This window comes from Heptranchias perlo, chromosome 37 (assembly GCF_035084215.1).
Source record: "Heptranchias perlo isolate sHepPer1 chromosome 37, sHepPer1.hap1, whole genome shotgun sequence".
NCBI classification, from domain to species: domain Eukaryota; kingdom Metazoa; phylum Chordata; class Chondrichthyes; order Hexanchiformes; family Hexanchidae; genus Heptranchias; species Heptranchias perlo.
In genome coordinates this window covers 10713808-10736577 of record NC_090361.1, presented here as the reverse complement: position 1 = coordinate 10736577, position 22770 = coordinate 10713808, and the positions used below count along the sequence as shown (strand labels likewise).

General features: G+C 46.4%; 1 protein-coding gene across 2 annotated transcripts; it reads right to left on the bottom strand.

The window, feature by feature from the left end:
- Window positions 1-793: 793 nt before the first annotated feature.
- Window positions 794-20844, bottom strand: LOC137304499 (keratin, type I cytoskeletal 18-like). 2 transcript variants are annotated; one of them, XM_067973123.1, is made up of 10 exons: window positions 20262-20844; window positions 17629-17711; window positions 16552-16708; window positions 13925-14086; window positions 12638-12763; window positions 12297-12517; window positions 10460-10521; window positions 8981-9008; window positions 7490-7506; window positions 1596-1701 (listed from the first exon to the last, which is right to left on the bottom strand). In XM_067973123.1, exons 1-10 carry the CDS (start codon window positions 20739-20741, stop codon window positions 1682-1684), a joined length of 1356 nt encoding a protein of 451 aa, XP_067829224.1. In that variant the 5' UTR covers window positions 20742-20844; the 3' UTR covers window positions 1596-1681. The 2 variants fall into 2 exon arrangements, with proteins under 2 accessions (XP_067829223.1, XP_067829224.1); XM_067973122.1 differs by lacking the exon at window positions 7490-7506 and having other exon boundaries at window positions 794-1701.
- Window positions 20845-22770: the final 1926 nt, after the last annotated feature.

Here is a 22770-nt window from a genome sequence, read left to right as displayed (position 1 = left end):
TCATTCCCACCCCACTGCTCATCCTGTGCAGCTTGGCAGATTTTTGCGCTCCCAACACCAGCTCATATCAACACACGGTCGGCCCACATGGGAAAAGAACTGTAAAACTTTGCAGCACAGAAGGAGGCCATTCGGCCCATCGTGCCTGCGCCGGCTCTCTGAAGGAGATATCCAATTAGTCCCGTTCCCCTGCCCTTGTAATTTTCCCCCCCCCCAAATATTTATCTCCTTCCCCTTTATAATGGATTCTGCTTTCCCCATTGTTTCAGGTGGAACATTTCATGAATTTAAAACAGAAATTTAAAACAGAAATAGACAGTTTCCTGGAAGTAAAGGGAATTAGGGGTTACGGGGAGCGGGCAGGAAATTGGACATGAAGCTGAGTTCGGATCGGTCAAGGCCCTGTGGGTGGCGGAGCAGGCCCAGGGGCTGAGTGGCCGGGTCCTGCTCCTACTTCTTGTGTTCTTTCGATTTGAGGTTAGGATCAGATCAGCCATGATCTTATTGAATGGCGGAGCAGGCTCGAGGGGCCGATTGGCCTACTCCTGCTCCTATTTCTTATGTTCTTATGACTTGACAACTCGCTGAAAAAAACACTCTCCCCACATTCTTTTGATGATAATTTAATGGGATTCCCAATAGTAACTCTTGCACTATCAGTGGAGTCGTTTACCTTTTGAAAAACCCGTCACAATTCTGAACACCTTTATTAGCTCTCTCTCTAACCGCCTCTGCTCTAAGCGAGTCCTGTTTTCTCTAATGATGATCGATTGACTCACACCACACAACGGGATGATCAGCGGAATATTTATTGATTAGCTTGAAACAGAAAGTGAACGTGTGAAAAGACATGGAACTTCAGAGCATCCCAGGGATCCCACAGGAGGTGCGGAGCTGGTCGCAGACAGGGTCAGGCTGGCCTTGTTCCCAATGCCGTGAGGATCGTCACTGCGATGACTAACAACTGGGACTCAATGAGACACCTTGCTCCGTGTCAGATGCTCCTACAGCAGTGAGATAGCGGCTCACAGACAATGTTCGACTGGCACATTAAACGCAAACAAACAGTCTGGGTTGTGGATCGGCCCTTCCCAGATAAACAGGCCCATTAAGGTCCCCGTTAGTCTGGGAATCACAGGCCAACTACACCAGTTGGATCAAAGGATGATGCAGCCATCGGACTCCCCGAGCCCCTTGGTCAAAGGATCTACTTCATGGGCAGGGTCTCCTGTCGGCTGGTCGGGATGTTCCCGCAGTGTGTGGAAGAGACGGGAATATTTTGCGTTGTTTCCATAGCAACAGCATGTTTATGATGGGTAGCTGTGGATCAGCAAACTGACCAGCAACAAGACCCATCACAAAGGTCAGCACCCAGCACAGGGGGTCAGCATAGCAGCTGATGGGAGGGGAGGGGGGGGTTCTGTCTCCGTGGCAACCAGTGTGTGCCATTTGGAAATGGTGCAATTCTGCCTGAAGAGAGCCTTGGGTGCCCTGTTATACATTTCATTTTTAACAAAAGCATCAGAACAGCAAGAGTTAAGGGTGGAGGCCATGAGGGAGGAAGCTCACGGCCAAAGGCCCCCCATCCCCGAGAGACTGGCAGGAAATACGAGTTGAGGCACCTCCGACTTGGAGTTTGCAGCAAGTCCCTCAGTAACAGCTGCGGCACCAATCGCCCTCTTCAGTAACGATTTACTTGTTCTGCAAAGACACCAAATAAAATGGAGATCTCAAAATGTTCAAACTTCACTCATTAATCTTTTAACTTACTGAAGCAATCTTAAACTGTCCTGTACCAAAAATATAAAAAGCTGCAGTTTTCAAAAGCAACTAATTTAAGTTTAACAGGACACTCCGCAATCTAAGTTTCTAATGTAGAGCAGGACGGACATGGGCGGGGAACCTATCTCCCACTGACTGCATTTCAACAGCAGCCCTGAGTCCAGTTGGCCCTTCAGCCTGGTGAGCCACACCCTCAGGGAACGGAGCTTTTAGCCAATAAAGGTGAGAGTTCACTGTTGACAGTGAAAGAGGCTTCATGGGTCAGTGTGATGAAAACCAGAAGGTCGAGGGTCAGATCGTTGACCTGTGCTGGTCTCAGTTGGGACAGAAATTGGGGTCCAAGAATTGGCCTCAGCGCCACTGAGAAAGATAAAAATGAGCCAGGGTTCCAGATCCTGATCGCTCTCCGGTGACACTCGCTCAAAGGTGTGTGTGTGTTGTGTGAGTGCTGTGTGTGCACAAATGTTGTGTGTGCATTGTGTGTGTATGCTTGTGTGTTGTGTTAGTGTTTTGTGTGCATGTGTGTTGCATCTGTGTGTGTTGTACGTGCACGTGTTGTGTGCATGTGTGTGTATTGTGCATGTATGTGTTGTGTATGTGTGTGCTGTGTATTGCGTATTGTGTATGTGTTGTGTATTGTGTGTGTTGCATATGTATGTGTGCTGTCTATGTGTGTTGTGTGTGTGCTGTGTATGTGTATGCTGTGTATGTGTGTGCTGTGTATGTGTATGTTGTGTATGTGTGCACTGTGTATGTGTGCACGTGTGTGTTGTGTATGTGCTTGCTGTGTATGTGTATGCTGTATATGTGTGCGTTGTGTATGTGTATGCTGTATATGTGTGCGTTGTGTATGTGTGTTGTGTATGTGTGTGCTGTGTATGTGTGTGCTGTGTATGTGTGTGCTGTGTATGTGTGTGCTGTATATGTGTGCGTTGTGTATGTGTGTTGTGTATGTGTGCGCTGTGTATGTGTGTGCTGTGTATGTGTGTGCTGTGTATGTGTGTGCTGTGTATGTGTGTGTTGTGTATGTGTGTGCTGTGTATGTGTATGTTGTGTATGTGTGTGCTGTGTATGTGTGTGTTGTGTATGTGTGTGCTGTGTATGTGTATGTTGTATATGTGTGTGCTGTGTATGTGTGTGCTGTGTATGTGTGTGCTGTGTATGTGTGTGTTGTGTATGTGTGTGCTGTGTATGTGTGTGCTGTGTATGTGTGTGCTGTGTATGTGTATGTTGTGTATGTGTATGTTGTGTATGTGTGTGCTGTGTATGTGTGTGCTGTGTATGTGTGTGCTGTGTATGTGTATGTTGTGTATGTGTGTGCTGTGTATGTGTGTGCTGTGTATGTGTATGTTGTGTATGTGTATGTTGTGTATGTGTGTGCTGTGTATGTGTGTGCTGTGTATGTGTGTGCTGTGTATGTGTGTATGTGTATGTTGTGTATGTGTGTGCTGTGTATGTGTGTGCTGTGTATGTGTGTGCTGTGTATGTGTGTGCTGTGTATGTGTATGTTGTGTATGTGTGCACTGTGTATGTGTATGTTGTGTATGTGTATGTTGTGTATGTGTGTGCTGTCTATGTGTATGTTGTGTATGTGTGTGCTGTGTATGTGTATGTTGCGTATGTGTGTGTTGTGTATGTGTATGTTGTGTATGTGTGTGCTGTGTATGTGTATGTTGTGTATGTGTGTGCTGTGTATGTGTATGTTGTGTATGTGTGTGCTGTGTATGTGTATGTTGCGTATGTGTGTGCTGTGTATGTGTATGTTGTGTATGTGTGTGCTGTCTATGTGTATGTTGTGTATGTGTGTGCTGTGTATGTGTATGTTGCGTATGTGTGTGCTGTGTATGTGTATGTTGTGTATGTGTGTGCTGTGTATGTGTATGTTGTGTATGTGTGCACTGTGTATGTGTATGTTGTGTATGTGTGTGCTGTGTATGTGTATGTTGTGTATGTGTGCACTGTGTATGTGTATGCTTTGTATGTGTGTGCTGTGTATGTGTATGTTGTGTATGTGTGTGCTGTGTATGTGTATGTTGTGTATGTGTGTGCTGTGTATGTATATGTGTATAAGAACATAAGAACATAAGAACATAAGAAATTGGAGCAGGAGTAGGCCAATCGGCCCCTCGAGCCTGCTCCGCCATTCAATAAGATCATGGCTGATCTGATCCCAACCACAAATCTAAAGAACACAAGAAGTCGGAGCAGGACCCGGCCACATAGCCCCTGGGCCCTCTCCGCCACCCACAGGGCATTGACCGATCCGAACTCAGCTTCATGTCCAATTTCCTGCCCGCTCCCTGTAACCCCTAATTCCCTTTACTTCTAGGAAACTGTCTATTTCTGTTTTAAATTTATCTAATGATGTAGCTTCCACAGCTTCCTGGGGCAGCAAATTCCACAGACCTACCACCCTCTGAGTGAAGAAGTTTCTCCTCATCTCAGTTTTGAAAGAGCAGCCCCTTATTCTAAGATTATGCCCCCTAGTTCTAGTTTCACCCATCTTTGGGAACATCCTTACTGCATCCACCCGATCAAGACCCTTCACAAACTTATATGTTTCAATAAGATCGCCTCTCATTCTTCTGAACTCCAATGAGTAGAGTCCCAATCTACTCAACCTCTCCTCATATGTCCGCCCCCTCATCCCCGGGATTAACCGAGTGAACCTTCTTTGTACTGCCTCGAGAGCAAGTATGTCTTTTCTTAAGTATGGAGACCAAAACTGTATGCAGTATTCCAGGTGCGGTCTCACCAATACCTTATATAACTGCAGCAATACCTCCTTGTTTTTATATTCTATCCCCCTAGCAATAAAAGCCAACATTCCGTTGGCTTTCTTGATCACCTGCTGCACCTGCATACCAACTTTTTGATTTTCTTGCACTCGGACCCCCAGATTCCTTTGTACTGCAGTACTTTCCAGTCTCTCGCCATTAAGAAAATAACTTGCTCTCTGATTTTTCCTGCCAAAGTGCATAACCTCACATTTTCCAATATTATATTGCATCTGCCAAATCTCCGCCCACTCACCCAGCCTGTCTATATCCTCTTGCAGGTTTTTTATGTCCTCCTCACTCTCTACTTTCCCTCCCATCTTTGTATCATCTGCAAATTTTGATATGTTGCACTCGGTCCCCTCCTCCAAATCGTTAATATAGATTGTAAAGAGTTGGGGACCCAGCACCGACCCCTGTGGAACACCACTGGTTACTGGTTGCCAGTCCGAAAATGAACCATTTATCCCAACTCTCTGCTTCCTGTTCGATAACCAATCCTCCACCCATGCCAGAATATTACCCCCAATCCCGTGATTTTTTATCTTAAGTAATAATCTTTTATGTGGCACCTTGTCGAATGCCTTCTGGAAGTCTAAATACACTATGTCCACTGGTTCCCCTTTATCCACCCTATACGTTATATCCTCGAAGAACTCAAGCAAATTTGTCAGACATGACTTCCCCTTCATAAAGCCATGCTGACTTTGTCCTATTAAATTATGCTTATCTAAATGTTCCGTTACTGTCTCCTTAATAATAGACTCCAAAATTTTACCCACCACAGATGTTAAGCTAACTGGCCTATAATTTCCAGCCTTCTGCCTACTACCCTTTTTAAATAACGGTGTTACATTAGCAGTTTTCCAATCTGCCGGGACCTCTCCTGAGTCCAGGGAATTTTGGAAAACTATCACCAAAGCATCCACAATCCCTACTGCCACTTCCCTCAAGACCCTAGGATGGAAGCCATCAGGTCCAGGGGATTTATCCGCCTTGAGTCCCATTATTTTACTGAGTACCATCTCCTGAGTGATTTTAATCGTATTTAGCTCCTCCCCCCCGAGAGTCCCCTGTTTGTCCAGTGTTGGGATATTCTTAGTGTCCTCTACTGTAAAGACTGAAACAAAATATTTGTTCAGCATTTTTGCCATCTCCATGTTTCCCACCATTAATTTCCCGGTCTCATCCTCTAAGGGACCTATGTTTGCCTTAGCCACCCTTTTTCTTTTTATATAACTATAGAAACTCTTGCTATCTGTTTTTATATTTTTTGCTCATTTATTTTCATAATCTAACTTCCCTTTCTTAATCAATCCTTTAGTTACTTTTTGCTGTCTTTTGAAGAATTCCCAATCTTCTATCCTCCCACTAAGTTTGGCTACCTTATATGTCCTTGTTTTTAGTCGGATACTATCCTTGATTTCTTTACTTAGCCACGGATGGCTGTCATTTCTTTTACACCCTTTTTTCCTCAGTGGAATATATTTATTTTGAAAGTTGTAAAATAACTCCCTAAATGAACACCACTGCTCATGTACCGTCTTACCCTTTAATCTATTTTCCCAGTCCACTTTAATCAATTCCGCTCTCATACCATCATAGTCTCCTTTATTCAAGCTCAGTACGCTTGTTTGAGAATCAACCTTCTCACCCTCTAATTGGATATGGAATTCAACCATGTTGTGGTCGCTCGTTCCAAGGGGATCCTTAACTAGGACATTATTAATTAATCCTGACTCATTACACAGGACCAGGTCCAAGGTTGCCTGCCCCCTTGTAGGATCAGTTACATACTGCTCAAGAAATCCATCCCTGATGCACTCAATGAACTCGTCCTCAAGGCTGCTCTGCCCAATTTGATTTGTCCAGTTAATATGATAATTAAAATCCCCCATAATTATGGCTGTTCCCTTATTACATGCCCCGACTATCTCCTGATTAATACTTCTTCCAGCAGAGTTGCAACTATTAGGAGGCCTATATACTACGCCCACTAATGTTTTTTTTCCCTTATTATTCCTTATCTCCACCCAAACTGTTTCATTATCTTGATGCTTTGTCCCAATATCATTTCTCTGTATTACAGTGATTCCTTCCTTTATTAACATAGCCACCCCACCTCCCCTTCCTTCCTGCCTGTCCTTCCTGATTGTTAAATACCCTGGCATATTTAATTCCCAGTCGTTGTCACCCTGCAGCCATGTTTCTGTAATGGCCACAAGATCATACCCATACGTAGTTATTTGTGCCGTTAACTCGTCCATTTTATTACGAATGCTACGTGCATTCAGATAAAGAACTTTCAAATCTGTTTTGTGACGCTTAGTTCCTGCTTTTTCCTTTTTTAACACTTTACCTATTACTCCATACCTTCTGTCCCTTCCTGTTACGCTTTCCTCTCTCTCCTTGCTCAGGTTCCCAACCCCCTGCCACTTTAGTTTAAACCCTCCCCAACAGCACTAGCAAACACTCCTCCTAGGACAGCGGTCCCGGCCCTGCCCAGGTATGTTGTGTTTGTGTGCACTGTGTATGTGTGCACTGTGTATGTGTGTGCTGTGTATATGTATGCTGTGTGTATTTTGGTTGGACAGGATGGGCCTTGTTTCTACTTTGCCACACTCAAACAACCTGCCTGATACACAGGAACATAGGAACAGGAGTAGGCCATTCTGCCCCCCACCCTTGTTTTGGACTCCCCCACCAGAGGAAATACTTTCTCTTTATCTACCTTATCAACTCATTTAATCATCTTAAACAGCCACTGTGATACTTTCAGCACATTCTGGACTGGGATCAGCTAACCCAACACAGACCAGGAGTCCAACCTTCTTGGCCAATGGGGCTGAGTGCCATTCTGGGCACTACATTCACCAACTGAGTCCCTACAAACACAGACTTAATAGAAACTAACAAGCAAGGTTTATTACCTGTGACAATTTTGGTTCTGCAAAGGAGAGAGAAGAGGACAAAAGCAGTTAGTGTCTGCCTCATCGAGTCAGATAAAATATAACCACTGTCAGAAACCAGTTTGAGAGTTCTGGATAAACCTTGAGCCACTAAAGTGTCAAATCATGTGATGTTGCCACTTTCCCTCCAAATGATGTATCTCAACATTAGAAACACCAGGAGTCCATTCAGCCCTTCGAGCCTGCTACGTCATTCAATTAGATCATGGCTGATCTGCATCTCAACTCCATTTACCCGCCTTTGCTCCATATCCCTGGATACCCTCACCCAACAAAAATCTCTCGATCTCAGTCTTGAAAGCTCCAATTGTCCCCCAGCATCCACACTCTTTTTGGGGAGAGAGTTCCAGATTTCCACTAACCTTTGTGTGAAAAGCCTTGTGCTTCCTCATTTCGCTCCTAAATGGCCTGGCTCTAATTTTAAGATTGCGTCCCCTCGTTCTTGATTCCCCCACCAGAGGAAATAGTTTCTCCGTATCTACCCTATTGAATCCTTTTAACATTTTAAACACCTCCATCAGATCATCCCTCAATCTTCTATACACAAGGGAATACAAGCCAAGTTTATGCAACCTCTCCTCATAATTTAGCCCTCTAAACCATGATATTTTTAACCAGTAACATTGTAATGTGAGGATTAAATGGTACAGCGGGTCAGACACTGGGTTCTTATTTTTAGGACCTGGGTTCGAATCCGGTTTAGATAGATGGGAGAAACATACACTGTCTCCGCTGTCAGTAGGAACCCTGTGTGATGTAGGCACAGAACCCACAGCAAGTGACTGTTCATCATTGGCCACTATTTGGCAACTCACTCTGGGAGGCCACAGGACTGTTACTCTGGGAAACAGAAACTATCAGACTGGTGCAGTAGGAGGTGACCTTCAGAGGTTGGGAGTGAGGCACGTTGTTGGTAATGTAGAGGGAGCTTTACTCTGTATCTAACTTGTGCTGTACCTGCCCTGGGAGTGTTTGATGGGACAGTGTAGAGGGAGCTTTACTCTGTATCTAACCCGTGCTTTACCTGCCCTGGGAGTGTTTGATGATAAAGTGTAGAGGGAGCTTTACTCTGTATCTAACCCGTGCTGTACCTGCCCTGGGAGTGTTTGATGGGACAGTGTAGAGGGAGCTTTACTCTGTATCTAACCCGTGCTGTACCTGCCCTGGGAGTGTTTGATGGGACAGTGTAGAGGAAACTTTGCTCTGTATCTAACCTTCACTGTATCTGCTCGGGAGTGTTTAATGGGACAATGTAGAGAGAGATTTACTCTGTATCTAACCAATGCTGTACCTGCCCTGGGAATGTTTAATGGGTCCCATCTCCGTTTGTTATGACACTCTGTGTGACTTTCCCCACTCAAGGCGAGGGGCATTCAGACCAATCCCAGTGGCCTTTATGCCATCCCTATTAGTAACACCTGCAGTCACAATAAGACAATAAGAGCAACTCACGTGATGGATGAGGAATCTGTAACAACGTCTGAAATAGGAAGAATAATAAAGGGCAGTTAACTAATCGCAAGAAGAGAACACTTAAAGGACTTTTTGCAACATCATTTTAGAAGGTAAAGGAACTGGGCGAGAGGCAGGTGAATCGCACTACCACCCCCCTCTCCTCCCCCCTCCCAAGTCTGGGGACAGTCATACCCGACAGCAACTGATGGCAATAGGGGTCAGAGGGAAAACCTCTGGAGTCATGCCTGACACAGAGGAAGATGGCTGAGGTTGTCGGAGGCCAGTCACCACAGCCCCAGGACATCGCTGCAGAGGTTCCTCAGGGAAATGTTCTCATCTCAACCCATCTTCAGCTGCTTGGTCAATGACCTTCCCTCCATCATAAGGTCAGGAGTGGGGCTGTTTGCTGATGATTCCACAGTGTTCAGCACCAATCACAACCCCTCTGATAATGAGGCAGCCCTTGTCAGCCTACAGCAGGGGACCTGGATCACACCCAGGCTTGGGCTGACAAGTAGCAGGTAATATTTTTGCCAAGTAAGTACCAGGTAATGAATGTCTTGAAGAAGAGAAAGCCCAGCCACATTACATTGTCCTTCAATGCCACCACCGTATCCCCCACCTTCATCACCTTAGGATCACTGATCAGAAGCCAAACCGGATTAGTAACATCAACACCATGAATACAGGAGGGCAGAGGCTGAGTACTCTATCACGAGTGGCTCACCTCTTGACTCCCCAAAGCCTCTCCACCACCTACAAGGCACAAGTCAGGAGTGTGATGGAATACTCTCCACTCGCCTGGATGGGATGCAGTTGCAACAACACTCAAGATGCTCAACACCATCCAGGACAAAGCAGTTTGCTTGATTGGTGTCCATCCACTGGACTCAATATCCCACTCCCTCCACCATCGGCGCACCGTGGCTGCAGCGTGTACAATCCACAGGACGCACTGCAGCAACTCGCCAAGCTGACTACAACAGTACCTCCCTCCTCTGTGGCCTCCACCACCGAGAAGGGCAAGGGCAGCAATGTCATGGGAACACTGTCACTTCCAAGTTCCCCTCCAAGTCACACACCAATCCTGACTTGGACATGTATCGGCCGCTCCTTCATCGTCGCTGGGTCAAAATCCTGGAACTCCCGACCTGACGGCATTGTGGGAGAACCTTCATCACATAGACTGCAGCGGTTCAAGAAGAAGGCCCACCGCCACCTTCTCAGGGTGACTAGGGATGGGCAATAAATGCCGGCCTTGCCAGCGATGCCCACATCCTGAGAACATATTAAAAAAAAAGTCGATACATAACAGGAGGCTGCTGAATATGTGCATTGTAGTCACTGGTCCTGATTGGGCAGGATACTGTGCATTGCCATGGACTGCAGAAAGAACTACAGATATCGGCTAAACGATACTCACTCAGCTACTCACTCATGTCACACCACTCAACCCCAAATCACTTGAAAACTTACTGGACTGAGATACTGTCCTCCCTGATAGGGATATGGATGAGAAGCTGCCAGATTGGACGAGACTGAAAGGAGAAATAGGGATTATTATTAAAATGGTGCCTTCCACATTCCGTTTGTAGTTTGCTGCCTTTGTAATATGTTTCCCCACATTCTGTACCCGCCCCCACTTCCTCCTGGTACGGGCCCTGATTTCTGCCTTTCTTACAGGACAGTTTCTGTGATCCAGGCATCGTTCTCAGGTTTTCACCTGCTGAGTGCTACAATAACGCGCCCATGTAGGAGTTGCCTACTCTAGTTGGAGCTATTCCAGGATGTTTTGTCACATGACCCTCCCGCCTCCAACCGCCCCGCCCCCATACTCCCGCTATTGGTTGCACGACATGTCCATCATCGCGCCCCCCGCCCCCCGCAGCCTTCCTCTTGCCCATTCGAAAGCGAGCAGACTCTTTATTGCCCGATTGGATGATTCTTGACTGTCAGTCAAACAGCCTTTCCCCAATCTCCAGTATTTTTATAATTAATAAACAAAAGTGTTCAAAGGAAATGAAAATGCCCTTGGAGATTAATCTTTCATTAATCCTGGAGATTAATCTTTCATTTCTGGAGACGCCAGGACTATGGAGGGTTGGCAACCCAATGATGCAGCTTAATCTGCAGAATTAAATGTTTCTCATCTGGGACATGTCCATCGACCAACAAATCCAGATTGGCTGATTGTACCATTCAACCATCAAAATCCTTTCTCTGCGTTAAAAGAAATACTATAAAACCAACCAAAAGAAGAAAATCCCAATTCCTTTCAGCTCCCGGGTAGGTTCTCCGCCCAACTAGATACATCTAAAAACATCAGATCACAAGCAGAAAAATCACAGGACTGCGGAACAATGAAATCACAGCATTTACCATTAAACTCACGCATCCCAGAAACTTTCACCAACACTGGGGGCCTCGCTGACTGCTGCTCTTTTCTTAGGGCTTCCAGTCTTCAGCTGGGCCTGGGTGTCAGTGAGCTTCACCCAGTCACACACTCTCACCTTCCAGAAGGGACAAACGGACACGGAGCCATCAAATGCCTGCCATTGAGTGTCAGACCAGGCAAACTCTGAAGTCTTGGGTGCGGGCGTGTGTCAGAGTGGGAGGTGTATGTAAAATTGTGAACGTGTGTGAGTGTGTGTAAAAGTGTGTGCGTGTGTAAAAGTGTGAGCATGTGTAAAAGTGTGTCTGCACTTGTGTAAGACTGTGAATGTGAGTAAAAGTGTGATTGAGTGTGTAAGAGTGCAAGTGTGTGTGCAAGAATGTGACTATGCATAAAAGTGTGAGTGTAAGTGTGCGAGAGAATGAGTTAGTGTGTGAGTGTGCGGCAGAGAAGATGTGTGAGAAGGAGAGAGTGTGAGTGTAAGAGAGGCTACATTTGAGAGGGAAAGATTGCGAGTGTGAAAGAGAGGTGTGTGAGAAAGGGAAAGAGTATGAGTGTGTGAAAGAGGGTATATGGAAGAGAGGGTGTGTAAGAGTGGGAGTGTGAGAGGCCGTGTGAGAGAGAGTGTGCGTGTGAAAGAGAGAGGACGTGTGAGAAAGGGAGAGAGTGTGAGTGTGTGAGAGAGGATGTGCGTGAGTGAGGGGGAGGTAAATTGGATGGTCAGGAGTTTAGTAGAAATGAGGTCAAGAGGGCAGGAAGTGGCTTGGCCACAAAGCATGAGGGATGGAAGTTGTTTGGGAGGGCCCTGAACTGGCTGTGCAGGAGGACAGTGGAAAATGGTGAATGGCAGAGTAGGCCCGAGGGGCTGAATGGCCTCCCCCTCTTCCTAATGTTTCTATGTTCCTGTGTTCTGTGCCTTACCTTTGGTTACCTCCTTCCAGCAGAAGTTTGTACTGTTGAATCTCAGCCTCCAGTTTCATCTTGTAGTTAAGAAGTATCTGGTAATCCTGATTCTGTCGCATCAGGTCGTTCCTGATGCCTCCCAGCTCCCCTTCCAGGTGTGAGACCCTGGCCAGTATCTGCTGATGCTCCATAGCGTATCGCCCTTCGGTGTCGTTCAGAGTGTTCTGCAGGGCGGCTAACTGAAAACATCAAGTCAGTTTGGTCAGTTCAATTAAACAGGTTTAAATAGCGATCAGATTGAAGTTCAGATAAACATGGCTCTCGATCAAGCGGTCCACGTATTGTCAAAAATCACTTACATTCCCACTTAAGGAGTTGTATTCAGCTTCAAGGCTCTGCAATTGGTGACGATATTGACTGAGTTCACCCTTAGCACCAACTAAAGCCTGGTTAGTCTGAGTGGTCTCCGTGACTTTGATCGCCACCTGAAAAATCAGAGAGGTTTACAGGGATGAAGAATGATACAACTGGCCCTGCACTGATATGGAGCTGGCCAGATAGTGACTGCACACACTAACTAAGAACACTAACCCATCCACAATGCTCACCGTCGGCACTGATGCACAAGGTGGTTTATGGAAAGGTGAAGTCAAAGCAGAACAGAAAGTTCTAGAAACGCACAGGTCAGTTAGCATTTGAATGTAGCTTCGAGTCTGAATCCTTCAATAGCCTTATTCCGAGCTAGTCTCTGAGACAGTTTTCACTGTGTGTGTGTGTGTGTGTGTGTGTTGAAGGAGATTGCGTTACAATTACTAGTGACTACACTAGGGTTTCAGATCATAATCTAGGCTGACACTCCATGAGGGAGTGTTGTGTTGTGTTATCGGAAAAAGAAAGACTTGTATTTATGTTGCGCCTTTCACAACCTCAGGTCATCCCAAAGTTCATTACAGCAAATTAAGTACTTTTTTGAAGTGTAGTCACTATTGTAATGTAGGAAACACGGCAGCCAATTTGCCCACAGCAAGGTCCCACAAACAGCATTGAGATAATGACCATATAATCTGTTTTAGTGATGTTGGTTGAGGGATAAATATTGGCCAGGACACCAGGGAGAACTCCCCTGCTCTTGTTCAAAATAGTGCCATGGAATCTTTTACGTTCACCTGTGAGGGTAGATGGGGCCTCGGTTTAACGTCTCATCCAAAAGATGGCACCTCCAACAGTGCAGTACTCCCTCAGTACTGTGGGACTTGAATCCCTGATCTTCTGACTCAGAGGGGATGTGCTACCACTGAGCCAAGGCTGACACCTTTGTCAGGGCTGTCCTTTGGATGAGATGCTGAGCCGAGTCCCATCTGCCTGTCAAGGTAGTTGTTAAAGATCCCGTGACACTAGCTGAAGAGGGTCTCGCAGTGCTGACCCCAGTCCCATCCTTGCAGCACATTGCAGGTTGAGAGCAGTGTTGAACAACCCTGTAACCCGAGTATAATGGTCATCTTTGGGATTGAATGCACCAGGAGTTCTCCAGTGTCCTCGGCCAACATTCCTCCGTCAATCAGTACCACCCCAAAAAAACACAGGTTAACCAGTCATTTATGTCGTTGGAGTTAGTGTGTTGCTGCGGTTGGAGAATCCAATCCTACCTGCTGCTTGTACCAAGCATCCAATTCCTTTTGGTTCTGGTCAGCAATCTTGCTGTACCTGTCTCTGAGTTCCTTCAGGGATGCAGTCAGGTCGATGGAAGGAACTGAGTCCACCTCAACCTGGACATCATGTGTTTGCTGCTGCCGCAACAGCCTCAATTCCTGAAACACAAGGGCAATAAAACGTTAGATCAGCGCATCCCATCTGTGTGTTGGAAGGAACCATTGTACAACCCCAACACTGGCATTAGAAGGCAGCACTCTGTAATTGTACAACCCCATTACTGACACTAGGGGGCAGCACTCTGTAATTGTACAACCCCATTACTGACACTAGGGGGCAGCACTCTGTAATTGTACAACCTCATTACTGACACTAGGGGGCAGCACTCTGTAATTGTACAACCCCATTACTGACACTAGGGGGCAGCACTCTGTAATTGTACAACCTCATTACTGACACTAGGGGGCAGCACTCTGTAATTGTACAACTCCATCACTGGCACTAGGGGGCAGCACTCTGTAATTGTACAACCCCATTACTGACACTAGGGGGCAGCACTCTGTAATTGTACAACTCCATCACTGGCACTAGGGGGCAGCACTCTGTAATTGTACAACCCCATTACTGACACTAGGGGGCAGCACTCTGTAATTGTACAACTCCATCACTGGCACTAGGGGGCAGCACTCTGTAATTGTACAACTCCATCACTGGCACTAGGGGGCAGCACTCTGTAATTGTACAACCCCATTACTGACACTAGGGGGCAGCACTCTGTAATTGTACAACTCCATCACTGGCACTAGGGGGCAGCACTCTGTAATTGTACAACTCCATCACTGGCACTAGGGGGCAGCACTCTGTAATTGTACAACCCCATTACTGACACTAGGGGGCAGCACTCTGTAATTGTACAACTCCATCACTGGCACTAGGGGGCAGCACTCTGTCATTGTACAACTCCATCACCAGGATGTGATTCCAGGATGTCGGTTGTGCCATTGTTTCACCAGAAAGTTACTCCATTCACTAGCAGAGGGAGTTGCACGCAAGTTTCCTGGGTAAGCTGACTTGCATGTGAAGTAGCGTAATTGCGTTCTAAAAGTGCAGTGAGCATCATGGGCCCCAGGAAATTTCAGTGCAGAAGCGGTGCCGTCTCCGTAAAGACTGAAGTCTTCATTAGAGGGGAAGCTGCATGAGATTCTTTCCTCAACCCTTTGCATTTTATCCACTCAGAGCATCTCCCACCTTCCTCTGAAGTACCTCATGGCAGAACCATGAGTAGCAATGGACGAGCTGTGCCCACGGGGCACCACAACAGGGCACCATGACAGGGCACCACAACAGGGCACCATGACAGGGCACCATGACAGGGCACCATGGCAGGGCACCATGACAGGGCATCACGACAGGGCACCACGACAGGGCACCATGACAGGGCACCATGACAGGGCACCATGACAGGGCAGCATCTTGCCCAATAGGCGGGTAATTTTTCTCAGGAAGATCTGGAAGCCCTCTGGGAAGAGATGGAAGACAGGTGGGACCAACTCCTGGGCGCTCTGGCACCTTGAAAGTATTTGGTGCCAACAATATTCAGGGCAGTGGTCACTTTCATAGTGACAGACAGAGCCATTCTGGCAGTGGAGCGAGGCAGTGACAATGAGAGGGAAAGAAACCAAGAGAGAGGCAAACAAGGCTTGAGAAAGAGAAAGGGGGCTGGACAGAGAAAGAAAGAGAGTGGGTAGATGGAGAGAGGAAAAAGAAGCAGATAGAAAGAGAACGAGACAGAGAGAAAGAGAAAGCAGTCAGGGAGAGAAAGAGAGGGGGCAGGGAGTTAGAAAGAAAAGGAGACACAAAGTAAAAGAGATGAGGGGTAGAGAGAGAGAGAGAATGTATGGAACAAAGAGAGAGGAGGGGGCAGAGAGAGAGAGGAGGGGGCAGTCAGAGATAAAAAGAGGGTACAGGTTGAGAGAGAAAGAGAGAGAGAGGAAGACAGATATAGAGATGGAAAGACAGAAAGAAGAGAGGGAGGGAGTGAGGGGACAGTCAGAAAGCAAAAGAAAGGAGGCAGACAGAGAGAAAAAAGGACAGATAAAGAAAAGAGTGAAGACAAAATGAAAGTGAAGAGGGGGCAGGCAGAGAAAAGAGGGAGAGACAGGTTGAAGGGGCAGATAGAGAGAGCAAAAAAGAGGAACAGGTAGAAAGAGAGAGAGGGGAAGATAGATAAAGGAGAGAGAAAGCTGTGGGAGAGAGTGTAAGCTGTGACCATCAGGCCAAAGGAGCAAGTGGGCATTATGGGGGGAATTTTAACCCAACCACCTGGTGGGAAACTGATGGGATCAGATTGGCTGCCCGTTTTACACACTGCCCAAATTTACTTTCCATTCACTTCAATAGAAAGTAAAATCGGGAGGTCTATTGGATGATGTCAGTTTCCCACCGGGCGGGTTAGGTTAAAATGACCCGTGATCAGACAGGGTCGGGAAACGCCCAGTCCCTGGGATCGGGAGTGACGAATATCTTCACCCAGGGTCACACAGCAGCAAGAGACTTGCTGTCTATATCGCAAACCTCAGTGTGTGACGATGGACACTGGACCACCCGAACCCCAGAAACCCACCTCCTCATGGTTCTTCCTCAGGTATGCAATCTCAACCTCCAGCCCATCAATCTCATTAGTCAGGTTGCCCTTTAACTGCAGGTAGGTGTCCTTCAGTTGGTGGAGCCCGTCGATATCATTCTCCACCGACTGTCTCAGCATCAGCTCCGACTCCCACCTGAAACAAGCAGAGGGTCGAGGAGACAAAATCAACACAAGATTGAAGGAGCCTCAGGGTTTATCCCCTGTTTATATCCCCATCATCAGTCTTTGTACTCTCAGGCTGATTTTCTTCAAGTAGGCTGCTGAAACCTTCATCCATGTCTTTGTTACCTCTAGACTCAATTATTCCAATGCTCTCCTGGCCGGCCTCCCATCTTCCACCCTCCATAAACTTGAGCTCATCCAAAACTCTGCTGCCTGTATCCTAACTCGCACCAAGTCCCGTTCACCCATCACCCCTGTGCTCGCTGACCTACATTGGCTCCCGGTCAAGCAACTCCTCGATTTTAAAATTTCATCCTCGTGTTCAAATCCCTCCGTGGCCTTGCCCCTCCCTATCTCTGTAACCTCCTCCAGGCCTTCCACCCCTCTGAGATCTCTGCGTTCCTCTAATTCTGCCCTCTCGCGCAGCGCCGATTTTCATCGCACCACCATTGGCGGCCGTGCCTTCAGCTGCCTGGGCCCCAAGCTCTGGAATTCCTTCCCTAAACCTCTCTCTTCTCCTTTAAGACGTTCCTTCAAACCTACCTTTGACCAAGTTTTTGCTCACCTGTCCAAATATCTCCTTATGTGGCTTGGTGTCAAATTTTGTTTGATAATCGCTCCTGTGAAGCGTCTTGGGATGTTTTACCACGTTGAAGGCACTATATACATGCAAGTTATTGTTGTTGTTGTCTGGGACATGATGGTCTTAAGTCTGACCTGGGTCATGGTGAAGGAACTGGTCGTCTAGCCACACCTATCTCCAATGAACCCATCACAGAGCACAGTTGAGATAATCAATGCCTCAGAGTGTCACTCCTTCCCAACTTAAGAGAGACTCACAGGCCCAGGAATGCAGCAGTGGAGATGCAGAGAAGGAACGGGATTACCTACTTGTTTCTGAAGTCGTCAGCGGCCAGCTTGGCGTTGTCAGTCTCCAAAACAATGCGAGAGTTCAGAAGAATGGAGTTAAAAATCTGGGAGAAATGAAGAGGACAATGTCAAGAAGATGGGGGGGGGGGGGGGGTCGGGGGTGGGGGAGTGGAATTACAATTAAAATCCTTCATTTCCGGAGATAGACTTTAGATATGCTCCTTCCCTCAGTATTTACCAAGACGGGGTGGGAAAGGCTCTGACGAACCTGAGAGCTGCACTGGCGGCAGTATAACTCCTGTTCCGGCAGGTTGAAAGGTCGGAGCCAGACTTAAGACAGTGCACGGCCCTCCTGGTCGGGGGTAGTGAGTCAGACTAACGGCGTGTCCTCGTTACGGAAACAACCCTGAGACAGGACGAGTCCGTTACAGACCGGCAAATACAGATATTGACTGTGGAGAACCGCGATCTGCTGGTTGTGAGGGGAAATTATACATTGATCGGAGTCAAATATCTCACTCTCGACAGACAGCAGTGGAAGGAATGGCTTCCCTCATTCGCCACTAGGAACAGGAGACCCTAACTAACTAACATTAGGAACAGGAGACTCTAACTAACTAACATTAGGAACAGGAGACCCTAACTAACTAACATGAGGAACAGGAGACTCTAACTAACTAACATTAGGAACAGGAGACTCTAACTAACTAACATTAGGAACAGGAGACCCTAACTAACTAACATGAGGAACAGGAGACTCTAACTAACTAACATTAGGAACAGGAGACCCTCACTAACTAACATTAGGAACAGGAGACCCTAACCAACTAACATTCGGAATAGGAGACTCTAACTAACTAACATTAGGAACAGGAGAACCTAACTAACTAACATTAGGAACAGGAGACCCTAACTAACTAACATTAGAAACAGGAGACCCTAACTAACTAACATTAGGGACAGGAGACCCTAACTAACTAACATTAGGGACAGGAGACTCTAAGTAACTAACACAAGGGACAGGAGACTCTAACTAATTAAAATTATGGACAGGAGACTCTAACTAACTAACACTAGGGACAGGAGACCCTAACTAACTAACATTAGGAATGGGAGACTCTAACTAACTAACATTAGGGAAAGGAGACTCTAACTGACTAACACTAGGATCAGGAGACTCTAACTAACTAACATAGGGACAGGAGACCCTAACTAACTAACGCTAGGGTCAGGAGATTGTAACTAACTACCACTAGTACAGTAGACTCTAACTAACTAACACCGGGGTCAGGAGACCCAACTAACTAACATTGGGGACAGGAGACTCTGACTAACTAACGTTAGGGACAGGAGACTCTTACTAACTAACACTAGAGAAAGGACATTCTTACTAACTAACACTAGAGACAGGAGACTCAACTAACTAACACCAGGGACAGGAGACTCTAACTAACTAACACTAGAGACAGGAAACTCTAACTAACTAACTAACACTGGAGACAGGAGACTCTAACTAACTAACACTAGAGACAGGAGACTCCAACTAACTAACATTAGGGACAGGAGACTCCAACTAACTAACATTAGGGACAGGAGACTCTAACTAACTAACTAACACTAGAGACAGGAAACTCTAACTAACTAACATTAGGGACAGGAGACTCTAACTAACTAACTAACATTAGGGACAGGAGATTCTAACTAACTAACATTAGGGATAGGAGACTCTAACTAACTAACTAACATTAGGGACAGGAGACTCTAACTAACTAACACTACAGACAGGAACCTCTAACTAACTAACTAACACAGGAGACAGGAGACTCTAACTAACTAACATTAGGGACAGGAGACTCTAACTAACTAACATTAGGAACAGGAGACTCTGACTAACTAACACTAGAGACAGGAAACTCTAACTAACTAACTAACACTGGAGACAGGAGACTCTAATTAACTAACATTCGGGACAGGAGGCTCTGACTAACTAACATTAGGGACAGGAGACTCTGACTAACTAACACGAGAGACAGGAAACTCTAACTAACGAACTAACACTGGAGACAGGAGACTCTAATTAACTAACATTCGGGACAAGTAACTCTGCCCGAATCCAAATTTCTCTGATTTTCTATTTCCTTTTTATAATATTCATCTTCAGACACTTCTAGGAAAAGAGGTTACACACATATAGTGTAAAAGTGAACAACCCCTGACACTACTCGCAGGGCTAGCAGAGTTCCCCTTGCAGCAGTGAATTACTCGGAGCGAGAGGAACTTGTACCACACAGTAACGTGCAGTGCATTTTCAAATCAAAGCCAACTGCATCGGACTCAACTCAGACTTAACACAGCAGGTGAAGGTTGACGTGGGTCAAAGGTTATACCTCCGCGAGTTGTGTGGAGCACAAAGTGCTACACATAGCCCAGGGGGACCTCCCTGCAAACAATGGCTGCCCGGTCCTGTCCTCGTGCACTTGCCAGCAGGGGTCGCTGGGTGGTGATAGGGAGCAGGAACCCTGGCTGATTTCACCCCTCGCTCGCCCCAGCGAACTGAGCACAGACCAGGAGTCAAAGTTACAACCTCCCAGTTGGTCTGTACAGGTGCAGCATCGATTCTTGAGTCACGTGAATAAACAAAGATTAAATCCTACCTGTTGCTGCAGAGGTTTTACTGTGGTGTTGTAAATGGACCAGTCGAATGAGTCGATGGTTTTGGAGGCAACAATCTCCCGAATTTGTCTCTCTAGTTCACTATTGGACGTTTCCAGTGACTGGACTTTCTCTAGATAGATGCTCAAACGCTGATTGAGGTTCTGCATGGTATCTTTCTCATTATTGAACACGCTACCTGCTGGCATCATGGACATAGAGCTTGAGCTAATGCCTGAGCCAAATCTGCCTCCAGATCCCCACGCTGAACCCACTGCCTGGTACCCTCCATACCAGCTTCTCAGGCTGGCTTGCGGTCTCGCGCCGTAGCTATGCATCGAGTGACTGGAAAACGCTCTGGGCTGCGCGGAGGAACGGAATGACATGCTGCTGCTGCCAGTGCCACCGATTCTCCGGCCTGAACCCAAACTGAAGCTGCCGCTACTGAAGGTAAAGCTCTTCTTACCAACAGTTGTCGTCATGATGCTGCAAACCAAACTATCAGACCAGCAAGCTTCCAAGAGGAGAGGGTCTGGGCTACTCTAAGAGCTCAGTGACAGTGCCCATGGATCCTGTCCTTTTATACAGTGAGAGGGGCAGAGTCGGCATCTGCAATAGACACACCTGCTTCAGTAAAATTGGCAACTTAAATTGGCCACGCCTACAAACTAGAATACAAGACCTGTTTTTGCCTTTGTCACATTTTTCTTGTATCTGATCCCATCAGTGGGCTCTGATCCAGCTTAGACTGAAATGCGATAACCTGCAGTGTGACAAAGATTTAAAGTACATATTTATTGTGATTTAAAACCAGGCTCTGAAGTATGTCACACATTTCAGCACAGACCAGCTTTACAATGGCGTTCACGCAGAATATTCCGACCAGCTTGTGGCCTCGAAGCTTTGCTGTGTGATACCAGTGCTTATTCGAAACTGGTTATTGTCTCTGTTCAGATAACAACAACGACTTGCATATATATTGCGCCTGTGACGTAGTAAAACGTCCCAAGGGACTCCACAGGAAGGAAATCAGACAAAATTTGACACCGAGTCAAAGAAGGAGACATTAGGACAGGTGACCAAACGCTTGGTCAAAGAGTTAGGTTTTAAGGAGCATCTAAAAGGAGAGAGGTAGAGAGGCGGAGAGGTTTAGGGAGGGAATTCCAGAGCTTAGGGCCTAGGCAGCTGAAGGCACGGCTGCCAATGGTGGAGCGATTAAAATCGGGGATGCTCAAGAGGCCAGAATTAGAGGAATGCAGATTTCTTGGAGGGTTGTAGGGCTGGAGGAGGTTACAGAGATAGGGAGGGGTGAGGCCAAGGAGCGATTTGAGCACAAGGATGACAATTTTAAATTCAAGACCTTTGAATATTCTGCGGAGATCCATATGTGGCAAGCTCAGGGTTAAAGGGGGAAAATAATGTTAAGTTGATATGTGTCTATAGTGCCAAGTCCTGCATTACCTGCACCTTTCTCACACAACTGCCCTGTGGTCATGAGCTTAATAGTCCATAATTAAATATTTCAAACTAAATAATGGGTGCGGTGGGCCCAGACAGGATGAGGTGATGTGGCCAGACACACCTCACCTGGAGATCTTTTTCAACTACTTCAAAAGATGCTTTTACCTGGGATTTTGTTTAGTTTGATTTCCAGGAGTTGGCTCCCATAGACCAGCTCTCTGCATTTGCACTCCAAAACATGACATCATTATTCTGGGTGGCGGAATTATAGACTGATGGGAAAACCAGATCTCCAATAGACCAACGGGAAGATTGGATCTCCAAAAGACTGATGGGAAAACCAGATCGCCAGTAGACCAATGGGGAAACCAGATCTCCAATAGACCAATGGGAAATCTGGATCTCCAATAGACCAATGGGAAAACTGAATCTCCAATAGATCAATGGGAAAACTAGATCTCCAATAGACCAATGGGAAATCTGGATCTCCAATAGACCAATGGGAAAAGTGGATCTCCAATAGATTGATGGGAAAACTTGATCTCCAATAGACCAATGGGAAAACTGGATCTCCAATATATCGATAAGAAAACCAGATCTCCAATAAACCAATGTGAAAACAGGGTCTCCAATAGATCAATGGGAAAACTGGATCTCCAATAGACTGATCGGAAAACCAGATCTCAAGTATACCAATGGGAAAACTCGATCTCTAATAGATCGATGGGAAAATTGGATCTCAAACAGATCGATGGGAAATCTCAATCTCCTATAGATTGATGTAAAAACTGGATCTCCAATTCTGCCTCTGGGATAAGGGAGTCAAGTTTAGCGGTGTGGACTTGGGCAGTAAGTTGAGTAACTGTCAACCTCGTCCAAAGCTTAAAAACCCGAGGTACTTGACAACAAGGTCATGTGATGGCAGTAACCCAGAAAGTGAGGGTAGGGGTTCCTTTGGTCTTTGATCTGACATGTTGTGGTATTTTTGTGATTGAGGGGTTTGATCGCAGAAATTGCTGAGTGTCTACGACTGAATTAAAATGAGCCCAG